This window comes from Rhipicephalus microplus, chromosome X, assembly GCF_043290135.1.
Source record: "Rhipicephalus microplus isolate Deutch F79 chromosome X, USDA_Rmic, whole genome shotgun sequence".
Lineage (NCBI taxonomy): Eukaryota > Metazoa > Arthropoda > Arachnida > Ixodida > Ixodidae > Rhipicephalus > Rhipicephalus microplus.
The window spans coordinates 433,505,644-433,522,750 of record NC_134710.1 but is presented as its reverse complement, the minus strand read 5'-3'; the positions used below and the strand labels follow the sequence as shown (position 1 = coordinate 433,522,750).

Sequence of the window (17,107 nt, the reverse complement as noted above, 5' to 3'; positions counted from 1 at the left end):
CACTGCCTTTCTGATGACGCTCACCTCCGCTCCTGAGTCTACCACGGCGTTGAATGATCGACCTGAGCTCTTAAGCGTTACAGTTTCCAGTGAGGGTTGTTTCTGCTCTTTGCGCTGCCACAACCTGTCTGCTATTGCTATTTCTGACCCGAATGCAGATGCCGTCACCCTCGCGACCACTGGACCGTTTTCTTGTCCTGGCCTAGTGCCTTGCCTTGCACCTGAGCCCTTATTGGGGCAATTTCTGGCAATGTGGTCGGCACCCTTGCACTCAAAACATCGCCTTTTCCCTTTTCTGTCCGGGGGTGTATCTACCGCTGTTTTAGCTTTCTTTTGCCACTCCTCTACATTTGCCTTCTTTTGTGCTGCCTTGCACTTTTCGCTCTCCTCGAATCTCTCCGCGAGCCTAGCCACGCCACTGGGCAGCAAAAAGGACTCCTGTTAATCACAAATGACATGCGCTCTCGCTTCCGGGCTCAAACATTCTTTCAAGCGATCCGCGATGACTAGCTGCTTGAGTTCCTCGAACGTGCCTACCTTTGAACTCTGGACATAATAGTCGAAATAATTCTCAAGGCGCATGGCAAACTGATCCCAGGACTCCCTTTCTCCTTTTTTCGATCCCGCAAACAGCCTCTTGTACTCCGCCGCCGAAAGCCTGAGACCCTCCAAAATGCTTGACTTAAGCTTAACATAAGCCTGCACAGCAGCCCGCGCGCCCTTTCACTCAACTGTGGCAAATCTAGCCCGGCCCACCATTCGCTCGGAACTCTATACGACTCGAGCATTGCCTCAACATCCTCGAACCACATTGGCGCAAGCGCCTCTTGGTTCGGCATTGGTGCCAGTACATCCTTTAAAAAGCTTGCGAATTTCAGTCTCCTGTCTTCCTCTGACCTTCCGCCAAGCGCTACGCTGTCATCGCTCTCGTTGGACTCTGCCCCATTACGGGCTCGTAGCCGCTGGCTTTCCAGCATTAAACGCTGCTTCTCCGTTTCCGCCTCCGCAATTTTTAATGGAAGCTGGAGCAGCGCTAGCTGCTGTTCTGACGCCGTATCTGACGAGTCACTACCATGACCCCCCGTGCCGCTGTTGGCGACTCCGAACGCCTGCAAGTTTCCTGCCCGGTCCCCGTTCATTTCCGAGTTGTCCCTTTCTCTGTCTCGCAAGTTGTAATGCTTTGTCATCGCCTGCGCCCAACAGAAAATCAAGAGGTACCCGCCTGAAGTAGCCTTGCGGTGCGCTCTTCCTCCTCGGAATCCGGTGGACTAGCCTTGCTTTGTTGATCCCGCAGCGTGGTCGTCAGTTGAAGGTGGTCGTCGTCAGTCTCGGCCGATGTCGCTCCCCGCTGTCCTCCTCAGTTCAGCCATGCAGATCCTGCTCGACTGCGCCAGTTACGTTCCGTTTGGTTTTTTCCACTCACCTCTCGCTTGTTGCGCGACATTTGCTGCTGTCACCAAGGAAGCCGAAGACGAGAACTTTTCATCTGCTGGCACCTTGAGGAAACGACCGCTCCGACATCATCTGGATATAGAGACGTTTGTTCGTTTCTCTTCTCTCCCACCACTGTCCCTGCACCCCTGGTTTTATCCCGTCTCCCCATTCAACCACTCTTACAGTCCAATCGTAACGCACCACTCTTACAGTCCAATCAGAACGCACTGATGTGTCTCTCCTCGCCACAACCTCGAAGACCCACCGCCTCTTGCCCACTCATCGGTTCTCCGCTGTCGCTCAGGTTTCTTTCACACCGGTTCCCGGAATGGTCGACGACGGGCGTGGCCGGGTCGTGGAAAAGCGCCTCCGAGTAAGTTCCCGCGATGCCGGGCTGACAGGCCATCAATACAATTGGCCCGTGCGCCAATGCCGTCGCCTCCGCTGATTCTGATTGTCTGGCGGACGCGTACGTGTACCTTCCACGTGTACCTTCCACGTGTACCGGCCACCTGCAGCCTGGCTTGGTCTCCTGTAAGGCGCCATAATCGAACCCCTTGGGGCACGGGAGTTGTCGTGTCCTTTGTGGCCAGCAGACAGTCATCGTCCCGCATTCCGGTGGCCCTGCTTCCTTGTTGGTGAGGGGTCGCCGGCCGCGGGGTGGGTAACATAAGGTATTCCGGGAACGCTCGAAGTTCGAGCCCAACACTAGTGCTCTGCGTAAGGCGATTTCATGTATTGGTTCAGGTCGTAGTTTACAGTTAAACATCGTTAAAACGACTCTCGCGTATTGAGGAAAAATATTCGTGTCATGCGAAATTTGTATCACTATAAATTATGAAACTTTTGCACGTGACCAAAGATAACAGGAGAACATTTTCACTTATTGTTTTTCAGGGCCACAGCAACGCCTCCAACAGCTCTGAGTGATTTCCAGCGAAGTTTTTTGAACTCGGCGATCACAGCTGCACTCGTGAATATACGGCCCTTGTGTGTGGGTGTAAATAATTATTCAGGTGTGATGTGACCGACGACAGCTAGTAGCCTGTTCCTTATCTTCATACAGTTTTCCACATTATAACACTCTACTTTGACAAAAGCAATTTATGAAGTGCTTGTCATGCTACGAATGAGGGCCACATATTTTCTGATTGTAGTGGTTTTGGCTATGTTTTTCGGGAGATTTGCGACCATGCCCGAACGATCAGAGAGCTCGCAGGTGTGCGCGTCTCAAAAAAATGTGCGTGACGTTGTGAGGGCTCCATTTTGCCAAGACCATCCACATCCTCTCTCTTCGCTGCTTGTCCCTTTTATGAAATGTCTAATACGCAAGTCCATGGCCGACATCGATGGGGCAGGCACGTGTAAACACAACACATCAGCAGCAGCACGCGTCGATGCGTTAAACGAAACACTACGCCAATGTCATTTGTAATGTAAACGTAGGAGTGCACAAAATCCTACTATGGCCTCGTAGATTCGCGCGTATGGAATCGAGGAGGCTAGGACGAAGGTTTATTCTGACCCCGGTCTATGAAAAGCATTTTTCGATACCGTGATCCCGAGGAACCGGCAGCGCGGCGCACATTCTCGCGCGTGCTTGTCGCTTGATCCTTGGCGGCGTGGCACAGAGGGTAGCCCCTATTGATACATGAATGGTAGCGTTACGTTCGAAATAAACGACGCAGTATAAAAATTGCATGGCAACAACCATACTCCATCACCTTGCAGACCAATGCGCCTTCACTGGGACCAAAGAAAAAATCGCAGCATATCCATGGTGTGAAGGATGATGAGTGCGGCAAAGTGGCCTTCAGCCTGCCGTCCGTTCGTTCTTGCTTCCGTCCGTCCGCGCGATTATCCATGCCTCCGTCTGTGTGTACTTCCATTCGTTTGTCTCTGCGCCCGTCAGTGCGTACGTCCATCCGTCTGTCCGTCCGTGTGTCCGTCTGTGCGTCCATGTAGTGAACACTCCAAGTACCACCATCTCGTATCTCGCATACCTTGTGGCACATACGCCATCTAGAGCGAGTATGTGCCAAGCATGTCACGCCGACGGACATGGTACATTGCTCGATCGTAAGGAGCTTCGCCCCAAAACGTTAAGGAACCCTAAAGTTTCGCCTTTAGGAGGTGGAGGGGATAGCAATGTTCTGCTAGTGCGCACTTCAAACACTTAATTAGTGCATGAAACCTTTTCGAACTTGCCATGCACCCACTACGTGGCCTCAAGAGAACAAGTGCAGTAGCGTGTGCCTTTTGTAGTGGACTGCCTGCTTTAAATCACGAAGTCATTATGATAACCACAAGCCCTGACGCCCGATGGCAATGGCCGCTTGTACCACACAATAATACTGCAACACTTTGTGTTGTATTGTGAAGTATGTATACAAGTTGCATGTGTTTGTAAAGTATGCGTTACTTCAACTTCATTTCAAGCAAAAGAAGTATTTTTCACAGCGTTCACTAGCAGACGCGTGGCCCGAGGTACAACATCCGCATTCTACGCGAACGACCCGGGTTCGACCGCCACTTTAACCTAGGATTGCCTTTAATTATTTTATATGCATCATTCTCCATTTTTCCGTCACGCATAAGTTGATAATTTTCTGCTCACAACCAAGGCGCTGACTCCAATGCCGTTATTTTAGCGAAACGTGCTCTTTAACGCTGTCGCCTTAAATTCTTATCCTCCGAAAATTCCTAGGAGCCGCGATCATATCACTCGAGTTTTACCTGATTTCGTCAGGACTGGTGATGTATACAGTTGCTTCCACTATAGTTAAAGCACGTGCCATCGACCAGCAGTCATTATTTTGGTCAAAATAATTCCTACTATTTTGGTCGATGAACGGAATAAAATGGGGACATTAACAATCCCTCATTGTATATACGGTGTAAATGTTCAGATTGCACTAAAACAACATTATCTCAATTTAATCCGTAATTGTGAATGCTACTGTACATCCATCACAACAGTTCAGAGGCCTTGTTGCTGTGGAGCCACTCTAATGGAGGTATTCAAGAATTTTAGGCCATCCGCGCACAATAAATCCTAGGGTGGTCACTTTTCTATTTACCGTCTGTCTGCGAAGAGCTGACCGTTGCACATGTCTGGCCACGTGTAATGTTGTACGCGCGTTACTCCCGTGCTTATTTAGCCCATGTACTTTGGTCTGTAATGCCGATAACTTAACTCACGACGCAGGTCTTAGAAGTGCTGCTACATTCAGGGCTCCCGGGGAACTACACACCGACGACGACCTTGAAGGCGCTCATCGCTCTCGAGAAATGTGCTGATAGGTCAGGCGTAAACGAAGCCATCGAAGACTTCACGCAGTTCATGGAAGACCGAGGGATCTCTTGGCCTGCGCAGGCTCGCGAAGAACACCGTCGCGTGGGACTGCTGGAGTTTCTCGACATTCTGTTTGACCTTTCCATAAATTGGAGAGTGGCACTGTGGTTCGACGTGAACGCCGCATACTCGGACATTGACGGTTCCTTCGTTGTCAGCGTCAGCGAGGTTGGGGCCCTCACGTGGCACCGTATGCAGCAGCTATCTATGCTGGATGGCAATGCGTACGCTGCCTTGGCTCGCAACATGTCGTCGCTGTTGAGCAATGGCTCGCTCTCGTTAGATGACCAAGACCTAGCAAAGCTGAGTTGTCACGAAAGAGCCATCCGCAGCGCCATCCTGTCTCTCGGCTACGCTGATCAGCACGACCTTTTAGTGCCACTTTACAGAGTCGGCGACGTGACCACAGAAATCTCGTCAGCGGAATGGGTGGCGCTGCTGAAGAAGCACCTAACCACCGACTTCAACATATCATCAGACACAGGAGTGTTGCTGTCGAACCAACCGTACCTCGCTAGGATATTCGCGTTATTGGATAACCTCGGAGGGGACATAGCATTAAACGTGACCGGGTGGATGTTCGCTTACGTCTACGCTTGGACCGCCACCACGGCGTTGGACGATTTCCCAAGCTTGGGCACTGAGGACATGAGGACTTACTCCTTGTGCTTCTTGACCGTACAGGAGTGGTTCGGCCTCGCCCACTTGGCCGCTTCGTTCTCGCACGAAATCAAGATGCAAGAGCGCCACGAGATATCCACAATTCTGAAGTTGACGTCCTTCGTAATGACTGACGCCGTCATCAATTCCCGCAGTGTATCAAAGTTCACCAAGAGCATGGCTGTCACCAAGATCCAGGCAACCGCGGGGCGAAATTTCTGGCCTCCAAAGCCGTTCTTCCACCTGAACACGCTGGACGTCATGTACGACAGCTTTCCCATGCAACAGAGCACATTTTTCGCAATATGGATCAAGTCGCGCATGGCACTGAGGAAGTCTCTAACCAACCGCTACTACGGCAGTCTTATGACCACGCGCTACCGCTGGTCCCTGAGTGACGTACTTTACGTTTACAGCTTCAACTGGATGCGCATAAGCCTGGGGGCTATTTACCCACCATCTTACTTCAAGGACGGCTCGAGAGCTATGGCATACAGTGGTCTGGGATTTCAGCTGGCCAGAGCGTTGGTAAAAACCATGGACGAGCATGGAAGGCGGCTAGATAACATTGGGCACGAGCACGACTGGTGGGAAAAGACGCAAAATTGTACGTGGGACCTCGCTCAGTCGGATGACGAGAAACGTGGAGTGGCCGACTTGTTCGCGCTTAAAATGGCACTAGATGCGTTCAAGAGGAGCTCGAGTAGTAGCTACCAGCCGGTCAAGATCCGTGGACTCGAGATGCTCTCGGATGTGCAGACCTTTTTTATTAGCTATTGCAGCAACTTCTGCGGCAGTCCGGATGGTGAGAGGCTGTGTGGCCTGGCAGCGGATGACAGTGATTTCGCAAGTGCTTTTTCTTGCCAGAATGAAGAGAAAGACACATGTCTGTTCGTCTGAACTTGCACTAGGACAATTTGTCAACGTCGCAAACACTCACCTACGTATGCGATGGTGCAAATTAAAGGTGTGTGTTCTCTTTTTTTTTATTTTGCATTTGTCTAGCTTGATAATTTTAGCTGAATTGTATTTACTAGCTCGAACAATTGAACATGAAAAATCTGCATAATACAGAGCACTGGGCTTCGGCCACGGAGGAAGAAACATTTAGGAGATGCAACTCCGCTCCTTGAGGCAATTTTTAGCTTGTATATATACTTCTTTACATTAAGGTGTTACCGTATACCGGTGTGCGTTTACTGTCTTACCAAAACGCATGCCATTCAACGTTTCAGCTCCTCATTCGTAAACGTTTACGTGTGTACGTAAACGGGTATACCTTTACGTTTTCGCAAACCATAAATGGTGGATAACTTGCTTAGGATTATTCACCGTTGTGTCAAAATCACGAGACGCTTTTTTTTAAATCTTGTACAGTCGTATGTGCAAGAAAGTGAAAAATACAGCGAGAGTCTATTTGCACCACAAAAGCCCGGGGTCACGTGACCCAAAGTAAACATCACATATGACGTCATTGGCAAAGCGATCGGCTTCAAATAGCACTACAACTGGCTGCGTCTTGTCAGGCAAGCTTGAGGTCACGTGACAAAAAATCGCGTTTTGTTAACGTTATAGTTTGCTTGCACCATTTCAAGTTATATCTGACATTCTTGTGGCCGTTAACTCCACTCCGTATACAGTTCGTTAACTTGGCGGCTTGATCTTGAAGTTTGCTTCATTGTGCCTTAGTATCCCTTTATCTTCTGCGTTGCACCAATTCACACCGCATCATAACTCGTCCGAAGAGTAATAGTATTTGTCGGAGTTTGACACCCCACAAGTAGATCAGATTGTTTGGGGCGCCGTAGTGGATGGCTCCGGTAATTTCTACCACCTGGTGTTCTTTACTATGCACCTAAATCTCGGCACACGGGTCTTGAACATATTTGCCACCTTCGAAAAGCTACGCACCCCACAGATTCCACCAAACAAACTTCCGATCCCCTAGGCAAGGAGCCAGAGCGAGTGCTAGTCTCACTGGCGAGTCGTGCGTTGCCGTGCGTACCGTATACAGTACAGGTTTCTGGTCAGCACATTTGCCTAAAACATAAAAAAGGCACGCTCCGGACTGCACTGATGACGCTTTCTGATTGCCGCTACTTTAAGAGAGCCCAAATTTTCGCGTGTGCAAAGCTCTGTCAGCTGCCAACAACTAGATATCGGTATACATGGCGCCAGAGAGGGCTGAAGCTTGCCATTATGGCGTGTAGACAAGTTTCTAGGTTCCGGTAGTTGTAGTTTTTGACTACTCCCTGGTTGCTTCAAAAATCAGACACGTCTATCTGTTTAACGCTGCGAGGCAACTGAATGATCATCGGGAAGACTCCGGGCTGTACACCTGTTAACTTCAGTAGATTCCTTTGATGTAAAGCGTATGGTGCTAACAGTCGTATCAGCAAATGCCGGCAAACATGCTCCTAAATATGTATGCCGCCACACAACAGGGAGCCTAAATGACCGGTCCTTCATGTAGGTTCCCCATAAACTACCAACCTGGCACTCCCCTCGACAACACTCATTACTCTCATACCTACACAACGACACATGACACGTTCATAAGCACCACAGAGGAGCGACTTCGATTACGCGGGCTTCTTTTTAATCCGAGGGGGCACGCAGCGTAGAAGCGTAATGATGGTAACAAAACGCGCCTTCCCCGTCTGCTTTTGTCTCTCGCATGGAGAAGTCTCACTAACCCCGGTTCTTTTTCGTCCCTTGGCCTCAAAGTCGTTTGTCAAGGCGTATAGCCTGTTGAATCCGATCACTTTTGCAATGACGTCTTAAGGGACCTTTCGCTTCGGGCCAGTGACTTCGAGCTGTTGAGGTGCAAATATACTCTTAAAAATACAAGGTTACTGCAACGATGATGTTGGCAGCTTGTGACGCTTCGTGCAACCACATTCAAGAGCACGTTGGCTCATGCATAACGTTTTTTAAAAGTGATTTAGAAGGTGAATTATTTGTAATAACACCGCTACGCGTGTTTTTACACCAGACGTTTAATGCACGATGTTTCGGCAATAGAGAGTTTTAGAATAGCGCACCACGAGCCCTTGCGGTGCGGTCGCTGCCACTGCGCATGCGTCGTAACACGAGTCAGCGTTCGCGGACCGCACGCGAAAATGCGAAATTGCGTGCGGTAATGGCGGCCCGTATGTTGCCCGCAAGTGCTGGTTTTGAGGCTACGAGCAGTGATGACGGCCCGCACAACGCCTCCTCTATTTAGATTTCTGCCGCATGAAAAGGAAAACAGCTGCCACACCCTTTCTCTCCTTTATTTTAGAATGTTCTCGGTCGCTATCGTCACTTGTGGTGAACGGTCCAACAACGGAACATTTTGCATAGCCTCCGAAACAGTGGTGTACATGACGATAGTTATAGCGTGAGAACAAAACGACGACACAGAGACAAGAAGGACACGAAGGACTCTGTGTCGTCTTTTTGTTCTCATGCTATAACTATTGTCATGCCATACCAACTAGCCTAAGCTGCCACACTTCCAAGTGGTGTACAGTCGCAGGTATCGAACAACTCTCGACTGACGCGTCCCTATAGGCCGCACATGAAAAACGCTCAGCTGGTACCACCTGCCATCGTGATGATAGTGTCGGTCGCGAGTGCCAACGCGTTGCGCTTGTTTAAAACTGAAGGCAGGCCAACTCCGCTGGGAGCGCAAGCCATTCCTCAGGCAACTTTTTAGAGGAGGCGTTGGCCCGCATGTGGCCCGCAAGCGCTGGTTTCGAGGCTACGGTGTCGCTGCAATCTTACGTTGCGGTTCGCAGCAGGGCAAACGCTATTCTAAAACTCATTAGGTGCCCTCTACGCCCGCAACGCCCGCAGCGCCTGCAAACGGTGTTCCAAAACTCCCTAATAATATTTTTTTGATTACCTGGTTTGCTATGGCGTCGCAAGATGGCGCCACTTGTCTATTTTGTCGGGTGAATTAGCTTTGGTATTCCAGCTGAAACAATGTAATTTGCTATTGGCACTTGCACTTCGGCTTACTTCAACTCGACGGCTTGAGTCTCCGCAGATAGCATACAGCGAGTTCCTACGAACAAAGGTAGATTTTCGAGATAGGACAAGATACGTGAAACCTATTTGGCGAGAAACGTAAACCTGAGCATGCGCAGATTCTATTCGGTGTCTGGTAACACGGTAACGTAAAGAAGTATACGTACAAACTAAAAGCCTCTAATGCCACGTTGTTGGAGAATCAAATCATGCTGGCGTCGTCTTGCGGCAGAAAAGGAAATCGCCATATTTTTGGATTCCGATTGAACCAGTGGCGCGCATTGTTCGCATTCCACCGCATCCACGGAGCGTGTATAGGGTGGCTAGAATGAGGTGGTGTGATGAGCGCGGACATTTTTGCTTGCCGGAGAGGGTGCTTCGGCGTGCCCATGCCGCTGTAGGCGCTGATGGCAGCGGAATAGGCACTGCGCCGTGCTCCTGACCGGGTTCCAGAAATTAGGTGCCTTCTCTCATCTTCTAACCACTACCACCACCAGCGGTGCGAGTAGAGAGCAGCGCACTTCGCAAGGTTTTCCTCAGGAGCGCTGCTTTTTTTTTTCTTCATAGGCGGTAGCTGCTTTCCAAGTACTTATCCAATCAGTGCGTGCGCAGGGTTTCACTGAAATGCCTGAACATATCAACCACAAGAAATAAGACCCAGCGTCGCTGATGACTTATTGGAGAAATCTCTTCCGTCTGAAAACAAAATGCTGCATGAGACGGACCATCGATCAATCAATCAATCATTGTATTTCCTTTAGGTAAGGTGGAGTACAGGACTAAAAGCTCGAAAGCTTGACGAGGTCCTGACCCCGTTCACAAGTTGACAAAGCAGCAGGAATGGTAGTCAATAATGTACAACAAATATGAAATAAACATACAGGTATAACATCACAAAAAAGTAATACAAAAAGTTTATGAAAACAGTACTTAGGTAAAGAGAAAGTAGTTCAAATGTATGGTCATGAAGTGGCATGAACATGAAAAGCAGTAATAAAAAGGAAAGAATGGGCATAAAATCTGAGAGAAGTATCATTGAGGATAATGTATCAGTTGGGCGAAGTGTTTAATCTGACAGTTTTGTTTAGAGAAAGGATCGAAACCTTCGCGGTTTAAAAAATTTAACAAAGAAGGTAGTCTGTAGGACAATGCTTGTTTGTCATAAAAGGTTCTTGGGGTGGGTACAGTCCAAACTTCTTTGTGCCTGGTGAGTCAAACACTTGTGTTTACGCTAAGTTTAGCAAGATGTATTGTGGTATTGGTACAATGTTTGACAAACTCTTTATAGCATAACATCAGCCTGTAGTTGTACAAAAAGAAAACTGGAAGAATATCATATTTTAGAAAAAGAAGTTTTGTAGAGGACAGATAGTGTTCAGCCGCAATATGTCGTACGGCCATTTTCTGTAGTAAGTGCAACTTGCGCAAATTCGTCACACCGGTTGTGCACCACACTAAGCTACAGTACTGTAACAAAGATGATACCAGTGCATTGTATATCATAATTATGACCTTAGTGGGAAGAAGAGATCGCATACGTGCAAGGACACCAATGGCCGATGACATCTTAGAGTATAGAATATCAACATGTACATTCCACGTAAGGTGTCGTGAAAAATATACACCAAGGATACTAACAGAATCAACCATGTGTAACTGCTGAGAGCCCAGAAACAAGCTCATAATATTTATCTAGGTTTTTCCTTTAGGCGTACATAAAATGACTTGTGTTTTTGAAGGGTTTAATTTTAGTAAGTTCACTGAAGCCCAGGTATCTTTAGCAGACAGTCTTTCATTAGCCATTCCTTCTATCTCTGTTTCCATGCTCCCTGTAATAAAAACTGTTGTGTCATCGGCGTAAGAGACAAATGTTGCGTTGTTTGCGCAGTGTACAATGTCATTAATATAAATCAAAAATAAAAGTGGCCCTAAAATACTTCCTTGTGGCACACCTACAACGACCGGCTTCCTTGCAGATAATTCATTTTTGGCATCTACAAATTGTGTCCTGTCTGAAAGGTAGGATTTTAAAAGAGCATGCGCTGTCCCATGCACACCATAATTTTCTAATTTGCTGAGAAGGATGGAATGATTGATTAGGTCAAATGCCTTAGAAAAATTGACGTATATGCCTAATGCCATTTTTTTACGACTAAGTGCATCTATGATTATTTCTTTATGAGTCAAGAGGGCTGTTTCAGTAGAGCGATGCTTGTTGATCCCTTGTTGAAAATCTTGAAGCAAATTGTGGTGATTAAAAATGATAACAATCTGATATGCATTCATTTTTCCATTGCTTTTGAAAACACTGGGATTATTGAAATAGGTCGATAATTGTTAATGTTCTCTTTAGTACCATGCTTGTAAACAGGAACAACGCGTGAAATCTTCATTTGTTTGGGAAATACACCTGTAGATAATATTAAATTATAAATATGGGTAAGAACAGGGCATATGATGTCAAGCACATGCTTTATGGGGCGAATTTCTATACCATCGGCGTCCAAGGAGCGGCTGTTACTAATAGTACTGAAACAAGAAAAAATTTCTAGTGGTGTAGTTGGGGCAAGAAATAGAGTGTTACTAAACGCGTTTACAGGCAGGAACTGAGCATAATTATCGAGGCCATCAACATTATTTAACTGAGGTTTTAATGAAAATAACTCATTAAACGCATCCGGTATCGCCTTTGCCGAAAGTTTTTGGCCATTGTGACTCAAAACGTCCGAAAGTACTCAAAGTGAAGTAGGCTTTAACAAAGCATTCAGTTTGCGCCAGACCACTTCACTTTTTTGATTGACTGGGTCACTAAACATTGCTACGAAATAAGCATTCTTTGCAGACCTAAGCTGACTTGTTAGACTATTTCGATATTTTTTAAATTCGCTTAGGAGGGCTGGATCTCTAGACTTCACAAATTGAGCATACAGGGCATGTTTGCGTTTAATCATACGAAGAAGCTCAGACGTTAGCCAAGGTTTGCGTGCCCTGGATGCCCGTGCCATTTTTTTCTTGGGGAAATGATCATGGTAAAGTGTTTGGAAAGTGCGAATAAAAGCAGTGTATGCAACGTCACTATCTTTCGATCTGCAAACGCTATGCCATGCCTCTTGGGCAATAACTTTGCGAAATTCTTCAAGATTTGATGAGGTAATCGATTGAATAAGAACTGGTTTTGTAGTTTTACTTGCAATTGAGTGCATTTGATTTACCAGTAATATAATACCTAGGTGATCACTAATGTCAGTGTACAAAACATCGGCCTCTAACAAGTCGATGTTAATGTTTGAGATGAATACATCTAACAGGGATGCGCCGTCGATAGTTACACGTGTTGCAGAAGATATCGTATTTGAAAAACCGTAAGTTGTGATGAGTGAATGGAAATCTTTTTGTAACGGGGATGATAAAAGCATGTTTATATTGACGTCACCACCTAAGACCAGGTTGATTTTCTCTTCTAATGAATAGCTGAAAAGCTTTTCAAGGAATGCAAAAAATCTTGTTGTGTCACCAGATGGAGGTCTGTACATAACGGAGAACATGTTGTTACTGCTCTGCACTGTTAACACTTCATAATCAGGGGTTATATCAGTGAATTCGACCATGAGCTCAGCCAAGATATTTTCCTTGAGAAAGAGTGCGATACCACCCCTCGCTTATCACGACGATTTCGGTGGAACGATTGATAGCTAGGAAGCTGAAACATGTCCGATGTGTGCGTTAACAAAGTTTCAGTTAACATTATTACTGAAAACGATGTTCCGAAAGTGTCGAGTAGCAAGCTGAAATCGTCTATTTTGTTTGGCAGTGAACGAATATATTGATGAAAAAACGTCAATTTTGGTTTTTTAGCTGAGGCTAAATGTTTTATTTCAGAAGGCACGTAACCCATTATCAAGCCAAGTCAAACTTGGTTAGGTCCCATTAGCGAATTTTCGACAGGTCCCCTGTGCCTTCAATGACACACACCCGGCTGTCTTTCGTTTCCCTCACCATGATACGACAACCATCAGTCCAAAGAAACTTCCTCTTTTTTGTTTTTTCAGAGCTAATGCCTGCGCAAAAAGGCGCTTGTTTTCTGGCGTCAAGTGTTCATTGATATGGATTGGAACGGCCGGGGTCTGTGGGAGATCAAGGTCTGCCGTAGTTAACCCAGCTTTCCTAGCTTTGCTGATAAAGTCAGCTTTCTTTGTTCTCACGCAAAATCAGGCTATTATGTTTTTTTTTCCTTCTTGACGGGTACACGGTGAACGACGTCAATGTCTGTAGAGGTTACTGGACACCCTATTTTGTTCCCAAATTTTTGCAAGATGGCTTTGCAGTGCTCCCCTTGCACGCAAGGTATACCCTTGATTTCAATGTTGTTGATACGAGAGTATTGCTCTGAATTAGAAAGTCTTCTCGCTAGGTCCTCGTTTTCTTTTCTCAAAGTTTAGTTGTCCAAAGCTAACGCTTCCTGATCTTGTTTCATTTTTTCGTACAGTGAGTTAAACATCTCAAGGCTTTTGCGCATTTCTGCCACCTCTTTTCGAAGTGCGTCAACCTCACGCGACAATTTAGCATTCGTGACCATGGTTCAAAAGGAAAAAAAATACACCGGGTTGGCAGCATCAGGTGTGGCAAATATGAACTACGGAAATTTTCAATGGAATAAAACTAACCTGAGTAGTGAAATTCGTTGGTTTAGCGACAGAAAGCCTGTTGCCAAAGCCGCTGCTGCCAGCCGTTGTGAGGAACGCTGGGCACGGTTCCGCTTAAGTAGCGTCGATGGCAGTGCCGCCCCAGAGACCACTTCCACGTCAGAGCACGTGTCACTCCGTCGTCTTCAAGGGATGATTCCGCCGGCTTGAAATGGTCACCACCGACATGCACTGTCTCGGCGCCTGCGTAGTGAAATTCGTTGGTTTAGTGACAGAAAGCCTGTTGCCAAATCCGCTGCTGCCAGCCGTTGTGAGGAACGCTGGGCACGGTTCCGCTTAAGTAGCGTCGATGGCAGTGCCACCCCAGGGACCACTTCCACGTCAGAGCACGTGTCACTCCGTCGTAGCTGCACGTGTCACTCCGTCGTCTTCAAGGGATGATTCCGCCGGCTTGAAATGGTCACCACCGACATGCACTGTCTCGGCGCCTGCGTAGTGAAATTCGTTGGTTTAGTGACAGAAAGCCTGTTGCCAAATCCGCTGCTGCCAGCCGTTGTGAGGAACGCTGGGCACGGTTCCGCTTAAGTAGCGTCGATGGCAGTGCCACCCCAGGGACCACTTCCACGTCAGAGCACGTGTCACTCCGTCGTAGCTGCACGTGTCACTCCGTCGTCTTCAAGGGATGATTCCGCCGGCTTGAAATGGTCACCACCGACATGCACTGTCTCGGCGCCTGCGTAGTGAAATTCGTTGGTTTAGTGACAGAAAGCCTGTTGCCAAAGCCGCTGCGGCCAACCGTTGTGAGGAACGCTGGGCACGGTTCCGCTTAAGTAGCGTCGATGGCAGCGCCGCACCAGGGACCACTTCCACGTCAGAGCACGTGTCACTCCTTCGTAGCTGCACGTGTCACTCCATCGTTTTCAAGGGATGATTCCGCCGGCTTGAAGTGGTCACCACTGACATGCACTGTCTCGGCACCTGCGTAGTGAAATTCGTTGGTTTAGCGACAGAAAGCCAGTTGCCAAAGCCGCTGCTGCCAACCATGCCGAGGAAAACTACGGAATACTTCCATATGATGCACCAGCAGTGTCTGTCGCTCATGAATCGTGCACTGCCTGAGTGGTGGATGGTCGCCCTGTATATTATCTGGCAAGCTTTGCTGCGAGAAACCTGGTACTTCGCAATAATCGTGATGAGTGAAAGAGCACCCGTGTTGTTTCCAGTGTTGGCAGTAACGCATTATAATTACCACTGGTGTAGTAGCTGTTGTCTAAATTCTGCGAGTTGTAGTTGTCAGCAATACGTTCCTGCAACTTGATAGCGCTGTTTATCAGTGCTGTTTCCAAAATGAAATTTCCTTCTGCAGATAGTACAGGTCACGGAGCAATACCTGGGAAAGTAAGGCTCACCGCTAACGCCTTTGCATAAACACTTGCAATTTTCATGGGTCCTGTGTAGGTTAAAGGGGAAAAATTATATACATTGCAAATATCTTTTTTTTCCGCCAGCTAAACAGTTTAGGTATTTTTTTATGCGTACAGCGCCCGCACTCATGGTCAGCTAGCCGAAGCAAGTTGCCAGAATTATTGAAATTGGTTGAGATCATTGATGATTTCAGAGAGGGTTGAGGTTGAATTATTATTTCTCCTTTCTGTGACAATGAGAAATGGATTGAACACGTGCCACGACGTTATAAGCAATTTCAGAGACAGTAGAATTGGGCTTGTTGGTATAACATGATGAAGAGTGCTTAAGAGCGCAAACGACAGGAGGTCATAGAAGAGACAAGACAGAGTGCTGAACAGACAACAATTTATTTCTTGCGAAGGTCTTCGCTTTTATACAGTTACCAGTTACACCGTCATGCGCGAAACACAATGATAATGCATGTGTACATTACAAAAAGAACAACTTTTTTTTATCGGTGAGCGCGACAGAAGGGGTGCTAACACAAGCATCTTTAAATGAGCATATCTTTTCTGCCTCTCTGATCTCGCGTGTGGAGCGATCCCTGCATCTTGCAACAATAGTATACTCTGAAAATGTTGGCCGGCACCCACACGTGCTGCAGTGGACGTACAGCCATTCTTGTTTATAATGATTCACATAGTACATATGTTCCTTCAGCGTATCATTTATACAACGGCCTGTTTGACCTGTTTGTTTGGTCAAACAGGTCAAAGAAAAGTTGTTCCTTCAATTGTCGGTGTGACGTATTATGCATTATCATTGGGTTTCGCGCATGACTGGTGCAACTCGTAACTGTGTAAAAGGGATGACCTTCGCAAGAAATAAATTGTTGACACTTCAGTGCCGTGTGTCGTCTCTTTTATCTCCTCCTGTCGTTTGCGCTATTAAGCATTCTTTATAAGCCATCACATGCAACTCTCCGTTGCACTATAGGCAGCTGTGTTATACGTCCAGCATCTTGTGCGAAGTTTCCTAGTTACATCAATAATTCACCTAAAGTAGTAAGTTGTTTTGGTCAGAGGCTTCATTTCTTTTTATACGAGGTCACGGGACTAAAAGCTAGAGGTATTGATGTGGTACCGACCCCGTCACATTTTGGCAAAACAGCAATACGTGAGAGACAGTCATACAAGTAGAATACAAAATAAACTTTACAAGTATAACATTACATCAAGGAAGTAATACAAAAGTTATGAAACAGAGTGAAGGAATAAAGTTCAAAAGTGTTGTGGCTCGGGCGAGTTGGTTATCCATGAACTTAGCTTCTATTAGCGCGGCACATATGAAAAGGAAAGAGGAAAGAATACAGAGACGTCAAGACAGGTAGGCGCTAAACTTCCAACTGTTTATGCCTTCACAGTTTTTTCTATTGCCAAAGAAGCCGAGGCAATAGAAAAAATGGGAAACTTGTGTGTGAGTTCACCTTCGATTGCTTTGACAGATAAGGAAATGACGTTTCTTGGGATGTCACCACGTGCAAGATGAGTCGTGTTTCTACGCATGTATAAGATGGGTGTCAAGGGCATGAAAT

The 17,107-nt window shown here is 46.9% G+C and overlaps 1 protein-coding gene across 1 annotated transcript; it reads left to right on the top strand.

Annotated features, from left to right (window-relative positions):
* Positions 1-1,762: 1,762 nt before the first annotated feature.
* On the top strand, positions 1,763-6,349 carry LOC142775491 (neprilysin-2-like). The gene is made up of 2 exons (XM_075876925.1): positions 1,763-1,807; positions 4,643-6,349. The coding sequence occupies exons 1-2, from the start codon at positions 1,763-1,765 to the stop codon at positions 6,347-6,349; spliced, it is 1,752 nt and encodes a 583-aa protein (XP_075733040.1).
* The last annotated feature ends 10,758 nt before the right edge of the window (positions 6,350-17,107 follow it).

Coding starts and splice junctions, on each gene's coding strand:
- LOC142775491 (XM_075876925.1), top strand. CDS start 1,763: ATGGTCGACGACGGGCGTGGCCGGGTCGTGGAAAAGCGCCTCCGA. Junction 1,808..4,642: donor TCGTGGAAAAGCGCCTCCGA/GTAAGTTCCCGC, acceptor CTCACGACGCAG/GTCTTAGAAGTGCTGCTACA.